At 56.1% G+C, this 22,820-nt stretch overlaps 2 protein-coding genes across 7 annotated transcripts in view; both read left to right on the forward strand.

Moving 5' to 3' along the window:
- The window catches only part of PTPRA (protein tyrosine phosphatase receptor type A), a 127,663-nt gene extending 111,400 nt beyond the window's left edge, over positions 1 to 16,263 (forward strand). For all 6 annotated transcript variants that reach the window (XM_075752810.1, XM_075752811.1, XM_075752813.1 and 3 more), the window contains 16 exons: positions 15 to 151; positions 2,012 to 2,102; positions 2,590 to 2,666; positions 3,803 to 3,839; positions 5,100 to 5,197; positions 5,343 to 5,462; positions 6,476 to 6,642; positions 8,650 to 8,785; positions 10,028 to 10,177; positions 10,297 to 10,390; positions 11,809 to 11,885; positions 13,470 to 13,604; positions 13,984 to 14,109; positions 14,597 to 14,748; positions 15,061 to 15,196; positions 15,895 to 16,263. In XM_075752810.1, coding sequence (XP_075608925.1) covers positions 15 to 151; positions 2,012 to 2,102; positions 2,590 to 2,666; positions 3,803 to 3,839; positions 5,100 to 5,197; positions 5,343 to 5,462; positions 6,476 to 6,642; positions 8,650 to 8,785; positions 10,028 to 10,177; positions 10,297 to 10,390; positions 11,809 to 11,885; positions 13,470 to 13,604; positions 13,984 to 14,109; positions 14,597 to 14,748; positions 15,061 to 15,196; positions 15,895 to 15,969 — 1,808 coding nt within the window. In that variant the 3' untranslated portion in view covers positions 15,970 to 16,263. The remainder of the gene's footprint in view (positions 1 to 14; positions 152 to 2,011; positions 2,103 to 2,589; positions 2,667 to 3,802; positions 3,840 to 5,099; positions 5,198 to 5,342; positions 5,463 to 6,475; positions 6,643 to 8,649; positions 8,786 to 10,027; positions 10,178 to 10,296; positions 10,391 to 11,808; positions 11,886 to 13,469; positions 13,605 to 13,983; positions 14,110 to 14,596; positions 14,749 to 15,060; positions 15,197 to 15,894) is intronic.
- A 4,374-nt stretch (positions 16,264 to 20,637) lies between these two features.
- Positions 20,638 to 21,659, forward strand: LOC142601798 (uncharacterized). The gene is made up of 3 exons (XM_075752807.1): positions 20,638 to 20,782; positions 21,331 to 21,396; positions 21,515 to 21,659. The coding sequence occupies exons 1-3, from the start codon at positions 20,642 to 20,644 to the stop codon at positions 21,536 to 21,538; spliced, it is 231 nt and encodes a 76-aa protein (XP_075608922.1). The 5' UTR covers positions 20,638 to 20,641; the 3' UTR covers positions 21,539 to 21,659.
- Positions 21,660 to 22,820: the final 1,161 nt, after the last annotated feature.

Raw genomic sequence — 22,820 nt, forward strand, 5'->3', positions numbered from 1 at the left:
GGGTGTCGTTGCAGAGCCTCAGAGCATGCCGCTGCTCGCCCGCTCCCCCAGCACCAACCGTAAATACCCACCTCTGCCCGTCGATAAGCTGGAAGAGGAGATCAACCGCCGGATGGCAGATGACAACAAGCTCTTTCGGGAGGAGTTCAACGTGAGTGCCTTTGCTTCTTGCCCTTAAATCCCGCAGGCTGCTGTCGGCATCAGGCTTAAGACGCACAGTGGGGAAAAATCTGGTCTCACTTCACAGAGCAGGGACAAAACGGCCGGTACATCAGAGAGGAGTGCAGTGGTACCCGCCTTGGGACCAGCACATCCACCCAGGGGTAACTGAGTCGATAAAATAACGGTGTTGGTGCTGGACACCATGCTTCAGAAGACCTTACCTGGGAGCTTCATGGAGGGAGTGATGGTCTGCCCAGTCCTCAGGAGTTTCTCGAAGGGCTGTGAGGTGGGAAGACCCATTCTGGTCCTGAATCTACTGTGATGGTGGGCAAGCCACTACTCCTCATATTCGCTACAGAAAATAGAGCTTTGGTAGCAAGCGGTGTTATGGGGTTACATTCTTCTGGGGTCAGGAGGTGTCCTGGATGCCTTTGGGTCTTCCAGAGCTTCCCTGCCTGCTGGTTTCCTCCCAAACACTGCCTCCCTCCTCCCAGTTCTCATGGCTTAAATCCACAAACAGCCAAAACAAGAGCTCTGACAGCGACACAGAAATGACCCCACCTATTTCAATGAGCTGTTAACCCTGAAACAGAATGATGACAATTTATAGGACAAGAGCCGGCCATCAGCAGTGAGTAATAATTCAGGTATTGTGCTTATCCCACGGTGCCGGAACATCTCTTGAGATGGCTTCAAGCTCTTCCTGACGGTGCTGAGCTCTGCAACTTCTTGTGATGATAAACCTGTTTCACCTTGGCAAAACAAAAATAGGCAGCAGGGTAATGAGGTAGGGGACAGAGTTAAATAACTGACCGGAGTATCACAGCATGTAACATAGGCGCTGCTGAACTACCTGGACCCTCCATCAGCCTAATTAACGAAAGAAAATCCACTGTCATCTGCAAATCTATAGTCCAAGGTGTGATATGGCAATATGAGGATGATGTGAAGATTTTAAAAAAAGCCACTCGACTTTCTTCAGCTGTTGCACAACTTGATACCCTTGCTGGCCACGCTTCGATGAAACTAAATAGGTGCAATGAATGCCCGGGGAGGGGGATTTTGGGGGTTATAAATACTCAATTGCCTTGAAGATTTCCGTTGCCGAAGCACGTCTGTCCTGTCAGCTGGAGGAAGGGATGGCGAATCCCTCCCATACCTTCTCGTCCTCTTCGCTGTTCAAAGAGGATGTGAAAGAACTGTGCTGGGGAAGCACCTCCTCAGCTCAAGCGTGAAACCCGGCCGCTGTGACCGGGACAGCGTCGCCTGTGACCGCAGCAACCTCTGACCTGCAGGTCCCCGGTGCCGCTGGGTGGAGAATAACTCCCTGGGGGGGGTATGGGAGGGTGCGTGGGTGCTCCTTCCCATCGCTGGGTGCGCTGGGGCGATGGGGGCTTGGCGCAGGGGGTTTAATCAGGTTAGCATCGCTGTTAACGGGGGAAATCTCAGCAGGAACCTCCATGAGCAGAAATGAGCTCCTTGATCCCTGGGCTGGTGGGTTTGGTGTTGGAGGTTTTGCTGCCACCTCGTGTTCATGGGTCCCGAGATTCCCGTGTCACGCTGCGGAAGGGAGTTGCTCTCTCCAGTCCAGCCCAGGCTATTTAAATAGTCACCTTGAGCTCGGTGGGGACAGGGAGCAGTGGTGGGGTGGAAGTGGGGTGGTGGGGACACATCTGAAGTGGTAGGAGGACGAGGGGTTGCTGCTCACTTCTCCTGGAGGCCAGCAAAGGGTGACCACCCTCCAACGGGATGCTCGGATGCGGCGTGCGCCGACACGCCGGTTGCGTTGTGGTTACTGCTGTGCCGTGAGCAAGGACATAATGGAAAACTCCCTCTTCTGCCATTGCAGGCTCTCCCAGCGTGTCCCATACAGGCCACGTGTGAAGCTGCTTCCAAGGAGGAGAACAAGGAGAAGAACAGATACGTGAACATTTTGCCCTGTAGGTATCAGAGCTGGTTGAGTGGAGGGAGAACCCGGCCCTTGCTGCTGCTGGGGCTCCCCATTCCTGTTTTTGGGATGGATGAGGACATGGATGAGCTCATTTCACCTCCCGCATGGGTGGCTGCATCTGCTTTATCTTTAGATACCTACTAGGAGGAGCTCTCTGGGGCCATCAGCGGCCAGGCCTTGGAAAATGAAACGGATGGGAAATGCCGAAATGGCCAGCTCTTGTTGGGCAGCGTGGGGCGGCGGGCTGGCTTGGGAGCTTCCTCAAATGTGTGCACGCCTCAAAACTTCCTTGGGCGAGGGTTAGCACCTCTCTGGGCTTAAGTGAGAGGAATTTGGGGGCATAAAGGTGTTTGTGTACACGGTGGGGGGACCCAGCGAGCCCAGGCTCTGCTCCAACACCCGGCTTTCTCACTACACCAGATTTCAGCTATTGTGGAGCGGTTTGTTTTTAATGCAGAGTTTTAATTTTCCTCCAGATGATCATTCCAGGGTTCACCTAACTCCTGTCGAGGGGGTTCCTGACTCCGACTACATCAACGCCTCCTTCATTAATGTGAGTGTCGTGATTCGAAGGGGAAATCCCCGCTGGCTGCACCCCGGCCGGCAGTAGCGTGGGGCTTTTATGGGGTGTGACTTGTGCCTGGGAGAGGATGGTTAAGAGACTGCCTCCTACGTTAACATCTCCCCAGCTCCTCCGGAGCAATAAATTGCACTGGTTTTTGATCTCATAACCTTTGTGTGGCCGTGGTAGAGCTCATTGTGCTCCGCTCCGGGTCGTGAGACCAGACAAAAGTGGTTGGAATAAGAGGCTGAGATCTGGGACTCATAAATTCTGGTTGTATCTCTGCCCTTTCTCAGCTGTTTTGCTGTAGTCGCATCTCTTCCCACCTCTCTTTTCCCCACTTATGCTCCTTAGGGTGCTGCAAAGCCAAGCCAGTTGGTTTGGCAGGGCTTTGGGAACCATTCCTGCAGGAATTGGGGATTTCTCGTTAATGGCTGATGAGTGTTGTGGCTGGTTAATCATCGGTACTTTCCAGCTTGCAGGGCTGGATGTGGGAAGGGGATGAAAAAGAAATCAAGCAACACAGCTAAAATAGAAACAACTTTGTCCTGCTGTGCTCCTGGGAGGAGATGGGTCCTATATGATGTCACCGTGTAGCTCAAATAAATTGGAAGGGTAATACAAAGAAGTAAACTTTGAAAGAGATGGAGACACCTGAAGAAAAGCAAGACCCAAAAGAGCTTTTTCCTTTCCTCAGCAGTAAATAAATATCCATTAGGAAATACACAACATCAATTCCCATGAGTTCAACAGCCCGATCTCCCAAAGATTAATGCTGATTTTCATGTGATGCTCCGGATGCAAGGTCTGACCCCAGCAGAGGGGCCATCGGGTACCACTTCAGTAGTGCTCTGTGCCACAAGTGGGGTCGTTCACGCATTACGTGAGCGTGGGGAGTGTTGCTTTGGGGCAGGGACCCTTTGCACAGGGATTTTCCATTATTTCTGCCCTGCTGTCAGCACCTTTTCTCTCCTTGGAGGCTGCAGCTCCTCGTCTGCGCAGCGGGGGGAGTAAGCAACAGCGCAAGGGATGGCTCTGGTTATTAATGATGTAGATGCATTTCATGACTTGTGTTAGACAAATACTCGTCTTTCATTTGTCTTCCTTTTTTCTCCTTTTCTCTGTAGGGGTACCAAGAGAAAAACAAGTTCATTGCTGCACAAGGTAAACGCTCGGTTATCCCTGTAGCTCTGTCTGGTGCCACTTGGGCTGGGGTCCTTCTGCTCGGCGAAGCTGTGCCAGTCTAACCACAGCACAGCGCCTTGCGGAGCTCTCCTGGTCGAAAGGAGGCTTGGCTGGTCCACAGTTTGTTCCAAAAAATGTTTTTTTCCAGTCAAAGACCAGTGCTGGATGTATTGTGGGAGGAAGAGGAGCCCTACCTGTGCAATACCGATTGCCGGAGGGTGTCAAAATGTTTCTGTCCTGAGCCTTGTCCTTCCACCCTGGCCCACAGCTGCAGGTGGTCATGATCTCTGGAAATATTGCCAGTGAGGTGCTTAATTGAATTCCCCAAATCTGTTAATACAGAGACCACCACGCTGATCTGGTTTAACTTCTGCTCCTTTTTAAACCTCAGCAGACAGTAACGTAGGCTTGTGCCCTTGGAGAGAAATTTTGCTGTGGTCTTCAGAGGGGAGGCAGGACTATTTAGCTATTGAGAGCAACAAGCATCACAAGTCTTCCCAAGCTCGGTTGCCCCCACCCAGTGCATCACCAGCTTGGATGCTCCATCCGTAGCCCTCCAGCTCTTGCTTTCCTTGTACCAGTCCAAACACATCCCTAAAACCAAGATGCCCACTGGCAGGAAGGTTCATGTCAGCAGAAGGGGGTTATCTGACCATGGGAGGTGGTTTGCATTTCCACTCTTGACTTGCAAGTGGGTTAGGACATCGCCTACCAGTTTGCCTGGAGAAGGAAGGCTGGATCAGGTCCAGCAGCAGCACCTGGGGTAAAGCTTTGGCTCTGCTTTTCTCTTGGCTCACCCTTAGCCTCGGGCTTGGCAGGGGAGGTCTAGGTTGAGTCAGCTCCTTGTCTGGCAGGCAGCAGGTAACTGTCCTTGGGCTATGTTGAAAGGGGATCCCGTGGTTAAAGCACGAGGCTCGGGGACAGGACCTCTGCAGGGTACTTGTGATGGCCACAATTGCCCTGGGTGACCTTGGGCAAGTTGTTTCCATGCTCCATTTGTCTGATCTCCCCTTCTTGGGCTAAAAATGAAATGCGTGATCATAAAACATATCCAAAAAGCCCAGCTATTGTGTGATAGGATTGTTCCTTGGGTTACACAACATGCCCAGACATCAAAGCACCTCCCGTGCTGACATATGTTGGCAAAAATGCATTGCATCATCCACAATGTGTGACTTCACACTCTGGGTTTCCGTTTGGTTGATCCCAAAGACAACGTTTTTTTTACCTTCCCCTAAGGACCAAAGGAAGAAACCGTGAACGATTTTTGGAGGATGATTTGGGAGCAAAACACAGCGACAATTGTCATGGTGACCAACCTGAAGGAGAGGAAAGAGGTAGGTGCCAGAAGGCTTCATGGGCTGGTATCTAACCCAACGTCATCTGAATCTGGCACTTCTCATGCCCATGGGCATGTCTTGGAGCCGGTCCCAGGCTTGCAAGGGACCAGAGCTCACCTGCGCCCGTTTTCTCTCCCCGCAGTGTAAATGTGCTCAGTACTGGCCAGATCAGGGCTGCTGGACGTACGGGAACATCCGAGTGTCTGTGGAGGACGTGACCGTCCTGGTGGATTACACCGTGCGGAAGTTCTGCATCCAGCAGGTGCCAGCGCTCGTGTCTCCCATCCCCCCCCATCCCACCCCATCCCATCCCCCCCCCATCCCACCCCATCCCATCCCACCCCATCCCACCCCATCCCATGCCTCCTTTCCACTCTCCACGCTGTTCACTCAACAGGCACTGGCGTGCCCCTCAACTCCTCCGAGGTGCCGTGAGAGCCGAGTTGGGATGAAATGACCTCCAGCATCCATTTTTAATCAGAGCTGTTAAGAATTTACTCATCTTAAACACCTGGGAGCCCATTCCCAGTGGGTACCAGCATGGCTCTACTGAGAGCGGGGAAGCTGACGGATGCCAAGGCTGAAATTCAGTCCCGTAATACTCCAGCACTTGCTGTCACCAGTATCGGTTCCTGCTGTCACCCACAGATACTTAATGCCTGCAAATAATCAGACTGATCCCATGAGCCAAGACAAAATCCAGCGCCGTATGCATTGCTTTTGATTGCTCTCCCATCTGTCATTACATTTTCTTGTCCTCCAAGGAGGCTCTGGATGCTTTAGTCGCTCTGTTTGTTTTCCTGCTGCTCTCTGAGGCAGGCAAGGCAGAGCTGGTGATTGAAAACCTCTCTGGACCCTGAGCAGGGTTCTTCTGAGCCTCAGCCTTTGCTCCAACAGCCTGGACGTGGGTGGTTTCCTCCCCTGCCTTTAATTGAGGATGCTGTGGGCAGAGGTGTGGGAAAGGATGGGGCGGCAGATTCTGTTTGAGCCCGCTGGGAATGAAATGCAGCAGCTTCTGCCAGGTTGGAGCCGCAGCCGAAGCCAGGCTGGCATCTCTCACCCGGAATGTGATGCTGGGCGATTAAAATGTCATGTTTTTTGAGACTAATTTGGCCTCAGAGCCGAAGTCTGTGCCCTTTCATCTTGTGGACGCTAGTGCTTCTTAAGCCGTCCAGCTCACCCTTGGGGCTGTAGCTCCCTCTCTGCCCTTGCTGTAGGGGAAAGAAGGGAAATCTGAGTATTTATCCTCAACCTGAATACACGCTTCCCCTTCAGGTTGGCGACGTCACGAACAAGAAGCCTCAGCGCCTGGTGACTCAGTTCCACTTCACCAGCTGGCCCGACTTTGGGGTCCCCTTCACCCCCATCGGGATGCTGAAGTTCTTGAAGAAGGTGAAGACGTGTAATCCCCAATACGCAGGAGCAATAGTAGTGCACTGCAGGTACGTCCTGGGCATTTTTTATTCTTTTTATTTAACTTTACCATATTAAATGAGAATATTCCACATGGGAACATTCCAAAAAATGCATCTGAATTGAAGGAACTTCTTGGAATCAGTGATGTGATGGTGTTACGACTCGTGTTGAGTGGTCTTCGTTTGCGTTAACTGGATGCCGAGTGAGCCAAGCTAAGCACCGCTGTTGGCCATTGGTGGCATCTCCCTTGGCTCTCCGCTGCCCTGGTGTGGTGGGTTGACCCTGGCTGAGGGCCAGGTGCCCACCAGAGCCGCTCTATCACTCCCCTCTTTCATTAGACAGGGGAGAAAAAGTACAATGAAAAAAAAACTTACGAGTCGAGATAAGGACAGGGAGAGATCATTCTCTAATTATCATCACGAGCAAAACAGACCGAACTTAGAGAGGGAATTCATCTTATTTATTACTAAGCAAAACAGAGTAGAGGAATGAGAAATAAAACCAAATCTTAAAAACACCTCCCCCCACCCCTCCCATCTTCCCGGGCCCAACTTCACTCCCGGCTTCAACCTCCGCCCCCCTCAGCGGCACAGGGGGACGGGGAGTGGGGGTTACGGTCAGTTCCTCACGCGGTGTTTCTGCCGCTTCTTCATCCTCAGGGGGAGGACTCATTGTTCCCCTGCTCCAGCGTGGGGTCCCTCTCACAGGAGACAGTCCTTCACGGCCTTCTCCAACGTGAGTCTCCTCCACGGGGTGCAGACCTTCAGGAGCAAACTGCTCCAGCGTGGGTCCCCCACGGGGTCACAAGTCCTGCCAGCAAACCTGCTCTGGCGTGGGCTCCTCTCTCCACGGATCCACAGGTCCTGCCAGGAGCTTGCTCCAGCGCGGGCTTCCCACGGGGCCACAGCCTCCTTCAGGTGTCTCCACCTGCTCCGGCGTGGGGTCCTCCACGGGCTGCAGGTGGAATCGCTACACCCCCTCATCCTCCCTCCATGGGCTGCAGGGGGACAGCCTGCTTCACCATGGTCTTCACCACGGGCTGCAGGGGGATCTTGCTCCGGCGCCTGGAGCACCTCCTCCCCCTCCTTCTTCACTGACCTTGGTGTCTGCAGATGTTCTTACATCTTCTCCCTCCTCTCTCTGGCTGCAAAAGCTCTCTCTAACTGTTTTTGTCTTTCTTAAATATGTTATCACAGAGGCGCTGATTGGCTTGGCCTTGGCCAGCGGCGGGTCCATCTTGGAGCCAGCTGGCATTGGCTCTGTCAGACACAGGGGAAGCTTCTAGCAGCTTCTCACAGAAGCCACCCCTGTAGCCCCCCCCGCTACCAAAACCTTGCCACGCAAAACCAACACACCTGGGCACGAGAGGGCAGCATCCCTTGCTGCGAGAAAGCAGTACGCAGCTGGCAGCGTGCCTTGGAGCAAGGGCCATGGTGTTTGACCTCACGTGGAGCGGTTTCAGGCACAGCAGCAAGCCTGAAAAGCCTCACGGAGGCTTTCTGCGTTTCAGAAGGGGAAATGCCCACAGTTAAAGGCAGAGACGATCACATTTGTAACCTCCCAAGTCCATCTTTCCAGCTCTCTTCTCAGGAGGCAGCTGACAAAAGAGCTTTGTCTTTCCCTAGCGTCTGCTGGCCTCATCTTTCTTCTTCTCCTTAATGGCTGAGTTACCAGCACAGACACGAGGCTTCCCCGTGGGCTCACCTTCGCGTGATGGAGGGTAGCTGGAAGGGCAGCGGGCAGCTGGTAGGAACAGGCAGCCCGCGAGACTCTGGAAGCCGCAGCTGGCTCAGGTTTCGCTGTGGCTCTCCCTGCTCGGTGCTCCGGTCGCGGCGGTTGCTGGAGATGCCGTGTGCATCTCTCTGCAAAACCCAAGTGACGCTGAACGCCAAGCTGAGGACCTCTCTCATCTCCAAAACAGATTTTGCTATTTACCCACTGCTGGGAAGCGTCTGGCTTGCTCCCTGCTGCTCTGCAACAGACTCCAATGCCAGCACTGCTGCACTGACCTCTTGTCCCCTCTGCTCTTTCAGCGCCGGGGTAGGACGCACGGGCACTTTTATCGTCATCGATGCCATGCTGGACATGATGCACGCGGAGAGGAAGGTGGACGTTTACGGCTTCGTGAGCCGGATCCGGGCTCAGCGCTGCCAGATGGTACAGACGGATGTAAGTGTGGCGCTGCGGTTTCATTTGGGATTTACTCGCTGGAGTTGGATTTCTTGCGTGCAGTCGGTCCCAGCCTGCAGCAAAGCGTACGTGAGGGTTGAGTAGCATCCCTCATTTTGGAAGGGTGCTGCATCCTTTCGCTGGGTCCTGCTCTTTTTAATCCCCTTCATAGCATCATAGATCTGGGGTCACAGCACAAGAAGGACATGGACCTGTTAGAGCGGGTCCAGCGGAGGCTGCAAAGATGATGCGAGGGCTGGAGCACCTCTGCTATGGAGACAGGCTGAGAGAGTTGGGCTTGTTCAGCCTGGAGAAGAGAAGGCTCCGGGGAGACCTTAGAGCACTTTCCAGTATCTGAAGGGGGTTATAAGAAAGATGGGGCAAACTTTTTAGTGGCGCCTGTAGAGATAGGACAAGGGGCCATGGTTTTAAACTAAAAGAGGGGAGATCCAGACTATTTATAAGGAAGAAATATTTTACACTGAGAGTGGTGAAACGCTGGCACAGGTTGCCCAGAGAGGTGGTAGATGCCCCATCCCTGGAAGCATTCAAGGTCAGGTTGGACGGGGCTCTGAGCAACCTGATCTAGCTGAAGATGTCCCTGCTCATTGCAGAGGGTTGGACTAGATGTTACAGGTCCCTTCCAAGACAATGATTTAGGTTGGAAAAGACCTTTAAGATCATTGAGTCCGCCCATTAACCTAGCACTGCCAAGCCCACCACTAAACCATGTCCCTAAGCACCACATCTACACCTCTTTTAAATACCTCCAGGGATGGGGACTCCACCACTTCCCTGGGCAGCCTGTTCCAGGGATTGACAACCCTTTCAGTCAAGAAATTTCTCCTAATATCCAATCTAAACCTCCCCTGGCACAACTGGAGACCGTTTCCTCTTGTCCTGTCACTTGTTACTGGGGAGAAGAGACCAACCCCCACCTGGCTACACCCTCCTTTCAGGTAGCTGTAGACAGCGACAAGGTCTCCCCTCAGCCTCCTGTTCTCCAGACTTGGAGAAAGTTTTATGTGACATCAGCTTTGTGTCTTGTAGCCAGTAAGGTCCCAGTCCCCGTACAGCAGCAGACAGGTTGTTATCCACTTTTCTGGGGTCTCAGCGGGGTGCCACGTGCCCAGCGAGCACGGGTGGGCAGTGGGGTGGTGGGTTTGCTGCCAGCACGTGCACCAGGATGCGCTCGCTGGGTACGGAGCGGAGGCTGATGGCTTCTCCCTGCAACCCTTCCAGATGCAGTATGTGTTTATATACCAAGCGCTTCTGGAGCACTATCTCTACGGTGACACGGAGCTGGAGGTGACCTCATTAGAGATCCACCTCCAGAAGATCTACAACAAAGTGCCAGGGACCAGCAGCAACGGGCTGGAAGAGGAGTTCAAGGTGAGAGTGGTTCTTGTCCTGGTGGATCTGCTCGGATGGTGCTGGGCTGCAGGGACCACCATGCGCTTGCCTGGTGTGGGGCGGCTCTGAAAGCTGCCTCTGCTTCCATTCTTCTGCAGAAGCTCACTTCAATCAAAATTCAGAACGACAAGATGAGAACGGGCAACTTGCCGGCAAACATGAAGAAGAACAGGGTGCTTCAGATAATTCCATGTAAGACTTGTTTGTCTCCTTGGGGAAAGAGTCCCTGATGGGTGAGGGGACCATTTGGGTGGTTGTGGGGACAGGAGTCAGACTGGAGAAATGGGCTAACAGGGACCTCATGAAGTTCAACAAGGAGAAGTACAAAGTCCTGCCCCTGGGGAGGAACAACCCCAGGCACCAGGATGTGCTGAGGACCACCCAGCTGGAAAGCAGCTCAGCCGGAAAGGACCTGGGGGTCCTGGTGGACATCAGATTGACCATGGGCCAGCAAGGTGCCCTTGCTGCAGAGAAGGCCAGTGGTGTCCTGGGCTGTGTTAGACGAAGCATTGCCTGCAGGTGGAGGAGGTGGTCCTCCCCCTCTGCTCAGCGCTGGTGAGGCCACACCTGGAGCACTGTGTCCGGTGCTGGGCTCCCCAGTGCGAGAGAGACATGGACAGACTGGAGAGAGTCCAGCCAAGGGCTACGGAGATGGTGAAGGGACTGGAGCATCTCTGCTATGAGGACAGGCTGAGAGAGCTGGGGCTGTTCAGCCTGGAGCAGAGAAGGCTCCGGGGGGTCTCCTCAACGTCTGTAAATCCCTGAAGGGAGGGTGCAAAGAGGACAGAGCCAGGCTCTTTCCAGCGGTGCCCAGTGACAGAAGAAGGGGCAATGGGCACAAACGGAGACACAGGAGGGTCCCTCTGGACATCAGGAAACACTGGGTGACTGCGAGGGTGACCAAGGACTGGGACAGGTTGCCCAGGGAGGTTGTGGGGTCTCCATCCATGGAGACATTAAAAACTCATCTGCGCACAGACCTGGACAACCAGCTCTTGGTGGTCCTGTTTGAGCAGGGGGTTGGCCCAGATGTCCTCCAGAGGTCCCTTCCAACCTCAGCCACTCTGGGATTCTGTGAGCACTCAGAAGCTGTTGAGACAGAGGCATTCGTGCCCCTGGTACTGGGGTCACAGACTGGCTGAGGTTGGAAGGGACCTCTGGAGTCATCTGGTCCAACCCCCTGCTCAGGCGGGGAGAGCATGAAGGGACAGGGCGGAGTGAAGGGCAGATGGTTTTTCATGGCCAAATACGATGCTGACCCTGGGGCTTTCTTGCTTTCATTCCGACCTGTCCCTGCCATGACTTTTTCTCAGCAGGTTTATGCTGCCGAGGCTTTCTGTCCTGAGGGAGAAGGGAGTCCCTGTGTTGAGCAGGTCCTGCCCCTGGAGTCCTCAGCATCCCCTTCTCCTTCCCCAGACCTGGGCATGGCAAAAGGCAGAACTGATTCTCCTTGTCCCAGCTGGGTGCTGTAAACACAGGAGTCCCCTTCCCATATCTCCGTCCTCTCACCTAGGGCTTGGTGACTTCCCAGCTAAGGCTATGCGTGGTTATCAAGGAATCGTGCTTTGAAGGTGTTCCCCAAAGCTCAGATCATTTCGCTTCTGTTTCAGATGAGTTCAACCGAGTAATCATTCCGGTGAAGAGAGGTGAAGAGAACACAGACTACGTAAACGCTTCCTTCATTGACGTGAGTCTTCTTTAATTTCTTTCCATCTTCTCCCGATGGAAACTCTTTACCTCACGCTGCTTCCTATGGAAAGGATCTGTCCCAAACCACTCCTTCTCTGGGTTTCGTAAGGCTCTTTCCACTTGACTTTGCTTTTGTCACCAGATGGTGCTAGTTTCTTTCTCCAAGAAACCCCTCCGTATATACAGTTTCCTTGTGACCCACGGATGGTGGGAGACAAGAGCTGGAGCTCAAGCAGAGCCTCCAAATCCCGGTCTCGCTTCTGCAACTCCAGGCTCTGCCGATGCCTTTGGAGAAGCGGATGCACGTAGCCGTGGAAATGATTGCTGTACGGCACTGTGCATTTGGTCAGAAAACATCCACTAGATTAGGCGATGGAGCAATACACGGATCCCAAAACCCTTGAGAAAAACCAGGTCAATCCCATTATACCTGTCTGGGTGACGGGAGGAGGCGAGGCAGAGAGGTTAAGTGCTTTCCTCACTCCACGGAGGAGGTAAGTGATTGCACATCCTTTTCTCGTGAGTAATCCTGTTGACTTCAGGAGGACATCTCGTATGAGTATTTATCTTCGTGCAGTGATGCCAGCGCTGGCTAAGTGACAGAGCCCTGCTCTTTTCTAGCCCAATTCCTATTTTCATCTCCTAACGGCAGCATTGGGTTTGGGTTTTTTTTCCCCCCCAAAGGGCGATTACTGCCATGGGTTGAACCAGTAAAACCAGTTTATTCCCAGTTATACCATCCCAAATTAATTGCTCCCTGAAATCTCCTTTGCTGGGTCCCCGCGGGTGGCTCTGGCTGCGTGAGCATCCGACACAACGCAGCCGGGAGCAGCCGCCTTGTTCTGCATCGAGATCGGAAAGCTTAAATGTCACGTAAGCAATTTTTGTGGAGGATTCAATTTCCTGCCACCGCTGAACTTTGCTTAAATGACAAGCTCCAAATGACGAAGCATCTTGAGTCACAGTCTGCAGCGAGGGCACAGGGGAACGTCGGATGTTTTTGGAAACAGAGGCGCTTTGTGGTTGCGGAAGAGCCAGAGTCACCCAGATTTACTACTGGTTTTCATAGATCATCGAATGGTTTGGGTTGGAAGGCACCTTAAAGATCTCCTAGTTCCATCTAGTTTTGCTCACTTCTTTGAAAAATCCCCAGTAAAAATCATACCTGAAGTACCTGGAGCTTAGGCAAGGCTCTGCTCCAGCACTCAGACTTTGCAACATGGCTTAGAAGTGCTGGAAACCCAAATCTTTCCTCACCAAATGGATCAGGCCATGCATGTGTAGGGGATGTGATCTTCCTCCAGGTGCTTGTCTTTAAAAACAAAGCTCTTACCACGGTCAAGCGCTGGCTGATGGCACCTCAGCTGCCGAGCAGCGGGGTGGTATTGCCCATGCGTGGGGACGTAGCCCACCGTGAGAGCAGGTTTCTCTGCCCAAGCTGTCGACATTTCACCCGGACAGTCGTGATGCTCCCAAAATTTAACTGAGCTTGGTAACCCAACCGTGTCCAGGAGCGCTCTTCCCACTGCTCCCAGCATCGAGGTGCCGCCGATTCACCGCTAACCCGGTTTCCAAATTGCAGGGTTATCGCCAGAAGGACTCCTATATCGCCAGCCAAGGACCGCTGCAGCACACGATAGAGGACTTCTGGAGGATGATCTGGGAGTGGAAATCCTGCTCCATAGTGATGCTGACGGAGCTGGAGGAGAGAGGCCAGGTAAGCGCCTGGGGATAGCCGCATTTAGGCGCCAGCAAAATAAATCAGCGCGACCCCTTAAAATCTCCCCGGCACCGCCAGCGCCACACGCGTTGGGTGCCGTTTCACCCCTTCTCGGGCAGGAAATGTATTTCAGCCTCCTAATACAAAGAATCCAGTCGTTTGTAGACCCAGGGTGGGGAGATGTTCAATAAACCAGCTCTGAACCCTCAGTTCTCAAATCGCCTTTGGGTGCAGCGGGCAGCTCCTCTCCAAAGCAAGCCCGTGGGATCCCACCTGGTATAGGCAGCTGCCTGCCCCAGGAGAAGACTTCTTCTATCGAAGCCCGTGGGAAAAATACGAGGGCTTCACTCTGTTTCCTCCCGTAATGCTTTCTCAGGAGAAGTGTGCCCAGTACTGGCCGTCTGACGGCTCCGTGTCCTATGGAGACATCACCGTGGAGCTGAAAAAAGAGGAGGAGTGCGAGAGCTATACGGTGCGGGACCTGCTGGTAACGAACACCAGGGTAAGAGTCTGGCCTTCTTCCTGCGGGGAGCTCTGAGACCTCTTGGGTTTGGCCGTCATCAACCCTCGCTGATGCTCATGGTGCTTTGCAATTCCCTCTTGCAAGTGCTGAACCTTCCCTCTGGCATCTTAAGCTCCATCGTCTCCTCGTCGTCCCAAAGCAATGTCCATCCCCTGCAATCTCACCTTGTTCCCCGCGATTACTTCCCACCCCTGAGGGTTCCTGCCTTGCTGATCACTCCTCACCCAGCCCCTCTGCCCTCCTGCCACCCCGCAGCCCTCATCCTCCTTCTGCCTTGTCCCTGTGCCCACCACCACCTCCTGCTCCCCGTTCCCCATGTCCTGCCCTGCTCCATGCTGCGGGAATGTCCCTTCCACAAGCGGACAGCTTTCCTAAGCGGATGGTTTTCCCAAAACCCTGAGCTGGTGGGTTTCTTGGTGCGGGTCTCCCACCAACCGACTGACCTCGAGTTGTGCCCTTCCACCAGGAAAACAAGAGCCGACAGATTCGGCAGTTTCATTTCCACGGCTGGCCAGAAGTTGGGATTCCCGGGGATGGGAAGGGAATGATCAACATCATCGCGGCTGTGCAGAAGCAGCAGCAGCAATCTGGCAACCACCCAATCACTGTGCACTGCAGGTAAAGCCCGGGTGGAGCAGGGCTTGGCCACCCCTCCAAGGGGACCTGCTCTACAAGGACCTTGGGACATGGTCAAAGGTCCCCTCAGAAGACTTGGGCTGGGCAGGAGCAGCCCAGGCAGATGTGATACGGGGTTTTCCTGCTCGGCTAAACAAAGAGGCTTCAGGCCCGTAGAGCGTGTCCTAGCTAAACTGGGAGAGGCTGGGGCAGCTCCTCCGGTTCTCTGGTGGTTCCCCTATGGGTTGTCCCCTGAGCAGAGCCAACACGGTCAGGACGCACGGTTTCCCTTACCTTCTGGTTCCTCTTTGCTAGTGCCGGAGCAGGAAGAACAGGCACCTTCTGTGCGCTGAGCACTGTCCTGGAAAGGGTGAAGGCAGAAGGGATTCTCGACGTCTTTCAGACGGTGAAGAGTTTAAGACTACAGAGGCCGCATATGGTGCAGACACTGGTAAGCACAGCTGAGCTCACCTCACGTTCCTCCTCCCACCCCAGACCTCAGTGGGAACGGGCTGGGGACTCAATGTTGAGCAAAAACTTCCTCAGCTGAAGGTTTTCTCTCTCCATGGAAGAGTAGGGGATGGAAGTGGGTCAGGAGGTATCTCCCCTGCCTCCTGTTAGGACATCCAGAAGAGTGGAGCTTGGCTGCCTGAAGGCATCAAACCCATTTTGAGCACTGACACGAGCTGTAGGAACCTCCTTGAGACATCCTCAGCCACAGCCCACGTATTTGTGGGCTCCAAGAGCCTGGAAACCTGTCATGGAGCAGCTGTGGCACGGGCTTGGGCAGGCAACGTGGTGGGCAGGGGAGGAGCAGGCAGGACTAGATGAGGTCCTGCAAGAAGGGTTTGCAAGGATGCTCAGAGATTTAGAAAAAAAGTCTTTTTTTGGGGGATCAAAATAGGACCTCAGAGTGGAAAGGGAAAGCAGAGCTGCGTTTAGCTGGTGGCACCCCAGCAAGGAGGGTGGGCGGCCAGGTTTTTGGGGGCACAAAGGAGGTGGGACCTGCTCATGGGTAGGAATCCAGTTCCTGCCCGGGATTGAGGACACCTTCCTTGGTCCCAGCTTGCCGCAGACCACGAAGCATCAAATTACGTCTCGGGTGTGAATTTTGGTGGCGTAACGCTCTGTTCTCCCCGAATCCCGCAGGAACAGTACGAATTCTGCTACAAGGTGGTGCAGGAATATATCGACGCCTTCTCAGACTACGCCAACTTCAAGTGAAGAAAGGAAAAAACAACAACAACAAAAAAAAAACAAACCCCACAACAAAATCCACGCCCTGAAACAAATGACAGAAGAGTTGCCTTCTTTAATATTTTGTAATATTCTGTTTGTTAATATACCCCTCCCGAAAAAAAAATATGTGTATATATCTTAACTGTTTTAGAGGTTGGTACCATAAGCTTCATATTAGCTGGAGATTTTATATGTAGCAAAGTGTTAGTGCAGATACTGTTGGCTCCTTTTTTTTCCAATGTTTTATTGGGGAATTAAATAGCGTGATGTTTGGATTAATATTGTCATACCATCTCTCTTCTGGAGAGTTGATACAGGCTGTTATTTTGTTTGTAAATCTTTTTTTTTTTTTTTTTTCTTGAGGGAGTAAAGCCTTTTTTTTTTTTTTAAAAAAAAAAAAAAAGAAAAAGATATCCTGGATCTCATCTGAAAAAAAAAAAAAAAAAAAATTTTCCAACAACCCCACAAGCACAAGCTTTTCCGAACCGGCAGGGAAATGGTTTCACATTTTTCTGCTGGTCAGCTCTTTAAAAAAAAAAAAAAAAAAAAAAAAAGGAGAGAGAAAAAAAAAAAAAGCTTATTCTGTGTGTGTGTATATATATAAATATCCTAATTTTTGTATCAAAAGCAAAAAAAGTTTCCTCCTTCAGGGTCAGGCCACCACGTGCTGCAGGTTTGGAAACCGTCACGACCATAGCAGCGACCGTTGGGATTTCAACCCCCCAAAAAAACCCCCCAAACCCAACCCAGAAAAACAAAAGGGTTTTTGCTCCCTGAAGGAAACGTCCGTGTGGTGGTGCCGGATTTTGGACCTGCCGCAGGCTCTGGGGTTACCTCCACGGCTGCTCGATGGGTCCCAGCAGCGAGGGGTGCTGCCCCGTGGGGTCTGGGGGCTCTGGCTGGAGAAGAAAGCGGCTCCAGGTGGTCCCAGCTCCGTGTTCTCACCCGTTTTTGTCTCTTCCCAAGCTCCACCTGGATCCTTCTCTACTCCTGGTCTGCAACAGCAGCGGAGGAGAAATTCTGGAGCCATCTCAAACGCATCGGGCCGGCTGGGGCTCGGTCCGGTATCCCGCCGCACCCACCGTGTCCTTGTCCCCAGCGTCCTCATTTCCCCCCACTCTCAAATGAAGCCGTGAGAGCAACCTCCACCCAACCCACCAGAAGGGCTTTGGAGCAACCCAGATCTTGGCTTCTGACGGTCCAGAGAACCGACAGTCTGGGGAAATTCTGCTGTTTCAGAGAACGGGTCCATTTTCTTTTCTTTTCTTCTCTGTACCCTGGGTGCTCCGTGAAAATGTGACTGAAAGCCAGGGAGAGGAGCCCTGTGTCCCAGAGGAGACAACCAGGCTTTCTCCAGCCGTAGCAGCAGGGAGAAAGGACCCCTGGGCACACGGCACACGCACGTTTGCCGACGCACAACCCGCTGCAGGTTCTTGCCACCATCCTTGGACCAGGAGACCTCCATCCCTAATGCTGGAGGAGATTTCCGATGATTTCTCCTAGCATCCCAAGAGCTGCTAAGATCTGTCCATGGACACGTTCGAAACTCGGCTGGTTGCTCCAAGCAGCCTGATCTAACTTTGGCGTTGGTTCTGCTCCGTGGTTGGGCTGGAGACCTGGGGTGTCCCTGCCGCCAAGGTTCCTGTGTTTCTGCTTCTCAGGAGGGTTCTGCACGGTCCCAAACCTGGGAAGCGTAGGAGCAGAGCTTGAACAACGGGCCCGCCAGTGGGGCGAGGGGGGCTGAAATTAAACGTCATCAAGGTGACTTCTTGCCCTTGGCTGGATGAGGCTCCACCAAAACAGCTGCAGATGCAAATCACAGAACCCCAGACTGGTTTGGGTGGGCAGGGACCTCACAGCCCATCCAGTGCCACCCCCTGCCATGGGCAGGGACACCCTCCACTAGCCCAGGTTGCCCAAAGCCCCATCCAACCTGGCCTTGAACCCTGCCAGGGAGCCAGGGGCAGCCACAGCTTCTCTGGGCAACCTGGGCCAGGGCCTCAGCACCCTCACAGGGAAGGATTTCTGCCTCCCATCCCATCTCCATCTGCCCTCCTGCAGTTTGAAACCTGAAGAAGGTCTCCAGACGGTCACTGCCAAAGCGTTCGCGGGTTGTTAAAGCTGAGGGAGACCCTTCTCCAGCTTGAGGGACGTTCTTGCCGCCCTCCAGACAAGTTTAGGGGTTTTTCCTCTTGGTTTTTGGTTGTTTTTTTTTTTTCATCAGAGGCTCCATCACGGGGAGGAATTTGGGTTATCACAGCAGGAGGCAAAAATACAACCGCTGATTTTTATCGTTCCCCTCGCAGAAGAAGTAAAATACAAGGAAACCCTGACGCTGGTGATGGGCCACGGCGCAAGGAGAGTCCTCAGGGTCAAGAAAAGTCCTGAGGACCCGGGGTGCAGCACTTCTATATTAAAAAAAATAGGTTAATACCTTGATTTTAATCAGTTTTTTGCTATGAAGAGGTGTCTGATGCAATAACCTTCCGTGCTGCTCCTGCCGTCGGCAGCACCGTACCCCGGTTTACTGGGGGAGCTCCGTTCCCCCGCTGGGAGAACTGGGTTCGGAGCGGAGGTTTCACCCCGAGGATCTGGCTGGGCACCCCGGGCAGTGACGGGGAGCACTGGGGGGGGGGGGGGGGTGTTGGGGGACGGTGACGTCCCTGCCCCGCCACGGGAAGACTCGGGGGGATGTGGGGTGAAACCTCGGAAATAGTGGGAAAAGCCACCCCCAAGTCGGGGTATCCGAGGGATTTCCCGGGGCTCAGCAGGGGCACACAGGCAAGGGGGATCCCACCCCCCCCCCCCAGCACCCCAAAACCACCCCCCCAAAAATGACCTCGCTGCTGCGGGCATCCCCGCTCCATCACCTGGCACCCCAACGTCGTCACGTCGTTAATGAACTTCGACTCCTGAGTTTGGGGGGGGGGGGGGCGGGGGGGGCTTTTGGCCAAGGCTGTGAGTCACGCTCGGAAATCGATGTGCCAACCCCCAAAAAAACGGGGTCCCCTGGACTGGGGGGGGGGGCAGGGACACGGAGCACCCCAAGTGCCTCCATCCCTCCTCCTGCCGGGCACTGGCTGCTCCCCGGTGACATTATTGAGGGGTTTTTTTCCCCCTTTTTTCTTTTCTTCCCGGGATTGCTGCGGGGACAGAGGAATTTCGGGGTCTGGGGAGCCGCCCTGACATTTCGCCGCAGCATCTGCCGTGGCCCCATCCCGCCGCCACGTCCGACTGCAAATAGCAGAGCCAGGAGCAGCTGCTGGAGATAATCCGGGGCCAAATCCTGCCCAAATCCCCCGCTCGGGCTCCGTCGCATCCCCCGAGCCGGGGGCTGAGGGCCGCGGGGCCGTTGCCAGCGTCCCGCCCCGATTTTGGGGGCGATGAACCTGAAAAGAAGGGGAGAACTGGTGAAACTGGGACTGGGGCTGGGTGGGGAAACTGAGGCACGGAGAATTTGCTCCCCACTCTTCACCAAGAGCATCCCCGGGGTGGGGCGGGGGGGCCGCGAAGCGACTCCTGGACGTGTTGTCCGCGGGGCTGGGGACCCTCGGGGCTGGGGACCCTCGGGGCTGGGGACCCTTGGGGCTGGGGACCCTCGGGGCTGGGGACCCTCGGGGCTGGATCCGGCCTTTGTCCAGGAGCCGCGGCGGGAAAGGAGCCCGTTGCCGGGGGGTCCCCAGCCCCCCACGTTCCCCAGCCCGGGGTGACAGGCCAGAGCGGGGTCAGCGGGATGGACAAACACACCCCCCCCCAAAAAAAAAAAATAAAAAAAAAAAAAAGGTGGCAGGGTGCTGTCCAAGGGGAGCTGGGGGGGAAGGAGGCGACGGGCGCTGGCACGGGGAGGCCGACGCCATCGGCGAGGTCACGGTCCCCCGTGGGAGCGGTGGCGGGGCCGACGTCACCATCGCCCAGCCCTACAAATAGCGGTGCCCAGCTCGGCCCCGCCACCGCTCCGGCCGGCCACCGCCACCCACCCGGCCAGGTGAGGCTGCCCCACGGCGGGGTGCTTTGGGGGGGGTGGGTGGGGGGTGCTGGCGCCACGCGGGGACCCGGGGTGGGTGGTCTCGCTCGCCCCAAGTCAGACCCTCAGGGCCCCCCCCCCCCCCCCTCCCCGGGGGTCTGTCCCTGCTGGACCCAAACCCCAGCATCACCCTGGGGTGCTCGGCTCCTCCGTAGCTCCATCCTCACCCCACCCCAAAGAGCACCCATGGGTGCTCATCCCCTCTGCATCCCCAGACCTACCCCACGCAGCACCCCAGGGTGCTCATCCCCCCCCCCCCACCAGCGTCTCCATCCCCAACCCACCCCAAAGAGCACCCATGGGTGCTCATCCCCCCTGGCATCTCCATCCCCAAACCCAAACGGGACCCTGGGGTGCTCATCTTTGCTGGACCCAAAGCACTCCAAGCAGCACCCATGGGTGCCTGTCCTCTCCAGCATCTGCAGCCCCACACCAGCACCAAGCAGCACCCATGGGTGCTCATCCCCTCCTCCACCTCCACCCCAGGGTGCTCATCTTCTCTGCCCCCAAACCACCCCGAGCAGCACCCATGGGTGCTCATCCCTCTGGCCCCTCCACCCCCAACCCCCAGCACCCTCCGGGATGGGTGCGGGTGGGACAGAGACCCCCTGTCCCCGCAGCCCCCCCCCGGCCATGGCACCCCGCGGGTCCCTGCTGCTGCTGGCGCTGCTGCTGCTGCTGGCCGCCGCCGTCCCCCCGTGTCCGGGGCAGCACTGGTCCCACGGCTGGTACCCGGGGGGCAAGCGGGACCTCGGCCCCCCCCCGGCCCTGCAGGTAGGGCCCGCGCCCCCCCCGGGTGACACCCCCCACGAGCGACACCCCCCCCTCGAGTGACACCCCCCCCCGAGTGACACCCCCCCCGGGTGACACCCCCCTGGGGATGTTCTGCCCACCCGGGTCGTGTCCCCCTGCCCTGGGGTTACCCTGGGTGCCCCCCCGGGTTATCCCCCCCCGTGGTTCTCTCTCCCACAGAGTCACCCGTGGATTTATACGGCCCCCCCCGGGCTATCCCCCCCCCCCGATGCCCCCCGAGATTATCTCCCCCACAGAGTCACCCCCCGCGGGTTCCCCCGCCCCACGCTATCCCCATGGATTATCCCCCCCCGCGAGTTGCCCCCCACGGATTTATACCCCCAGATTATCCCCCCCGTGTTTCCCTTCCCACATTACCCCCCCCCAAATTAACCCCCCCCATTAACCACCCCCCCACACACGGGTTTACGTCCCCCCCCACGAGGCTGTGCGTGTCCGTGTCCGTGTCCGTGTCCGTGTGTGTCCCCACGCGGGTTGCCCCCCCCCCCACGGCGGCTGCTGTCCCACAGGTCTCGGCCCCGCTCTGGCGCTGCCGCCCCCCCCCGTGTCCCCCGCGGCGGGAGGAACCGCTGCTGGTGAGTGGGGACGGGGACACGGGGGGACACGGGGGGACACGGGGGGGGGGGGGGCACCGGGGAGTGGGGGGGGCCGGTACCGGCACCGACCCCACCGACCCCCACCCCGCTCCCGCAGGGGGCTGCGCTGCGCCGCCGGTGAGCGGCACCGACCGACCCCACGCGGGACCGACCGACCCCACGCGGGACCGAGCCGGGACCGAGCGGCGGGTCCCCGCGGGCAATAAAGAGGCTCGGGGGGGGACGGACTCTGTTCTGAGTGGTGGCGGCTGCGCGGGTGACCCGTGGAGGGGGTGTCCCGCGTGGATGTGTGCTGTGTGGTGGCGTGTCCCGTGGGGGATGCAAGTGTCCGGGGACGGGGGGGGCTGCGTCCCGCGGGGGAGGCTGTGTCCCCGGGGGGACACTGTGTGCCGTGGGGTGCGTGTCCCGTGGAGAGGGCTGTGTCCCGCGGGGGGGAGATATGTCCCGCGGGGGGTTGTGTACCCGGGGGAGGGGGGGGGAGGGAGGTGTTTCCCGTGGGGCTGTGACCCACGGAGGTGCTGCAGAGGAGCTGTGTCCCGGGGGGATGCTGTGTGCTGGGGGCGTGCCGTGTCCCGTGGGGTTTCCGTGTCCCGTGTGGGTGTTACCGTGTCCCTCAGGGGTGTTACCGTGTCCCTCAGGGGGTGTTACCGTGTCCCGTGTGGGTGTTACCGTGTCCCTCAGGGGTGTTACCGTGTCCCTCAGGGGGTGTTACCGTGTCCCGTGTGGGTGTTACCGTGTCCCTCAGGGGTGTTACCGTGTCCCTCAGGGGGTGTTACCGTGTCCCGTGTGGGTGTTACCGTGTCCCTCAGGGGTGTTACCGTGTCCCTCAGGGGGTGTTACCGTGTCCCGGGGGGTGTTACCGTGTCCCGTGTGGGTGTTACCGTGTCCCTCAGGGGTGTTACCGTGTCCCTCGGGGGTGTTACCGTGTCCCGTGGGGGTGTTACCGTGTCCCTCAGGGGGTGTTACCGTGTCCCGTGTGGGTGTTACCGTGTCCCGGGGGGTGTTACCGTGTCCCTCAGGGGGTGTTACCGTGTCCCGTGTGGGTGTTACCGTGTCCCTCAGGGGTGTTACCGTGTCCCGTGTGGGTGTTACCGTGTCCCTCAGGGGGTGTTACCGTGTCCCTCAGGGGTGTTACCGTGTCCCTCAGGGGGTGTTACCGTGTCCCGTGTGGGTGTTACCGTGTCCCTCAGGGGTGTTACCGTGTCCCTCAGGGGGTGTTACCGTGCCCCGTGTGGGTGTTACCGTGTCCCTCAGGGGTGTTACCGTGTCCCTCAGGGGTGTTACCGTGCCCCGTGTGGGTGTTACCGTGTCCCTCAGGGGGTGTTACCGTGTCCCGTGTGGGTGTTACCGTGTCCCTCAGGGGTGTTACCGTGTCCCGTGTGGGTGTTACCGTGTCCCTCAGG

Source organism: Balearica regulorum, chromosome 4 (assembly GCF_011004875.1).
Source record: "Balearica regulorum gibbericeps isolate bBalReg1 chromosome 4, bBalReg1.pri, whole genome shotgun sequence".
Classification (NCBI taxonomy): domain Eukaryota; kingdom Metazoa; phylum Chordata; class Aves; order Gruiformes; family Gruidae; genus Balearica; species Balearica regulorum.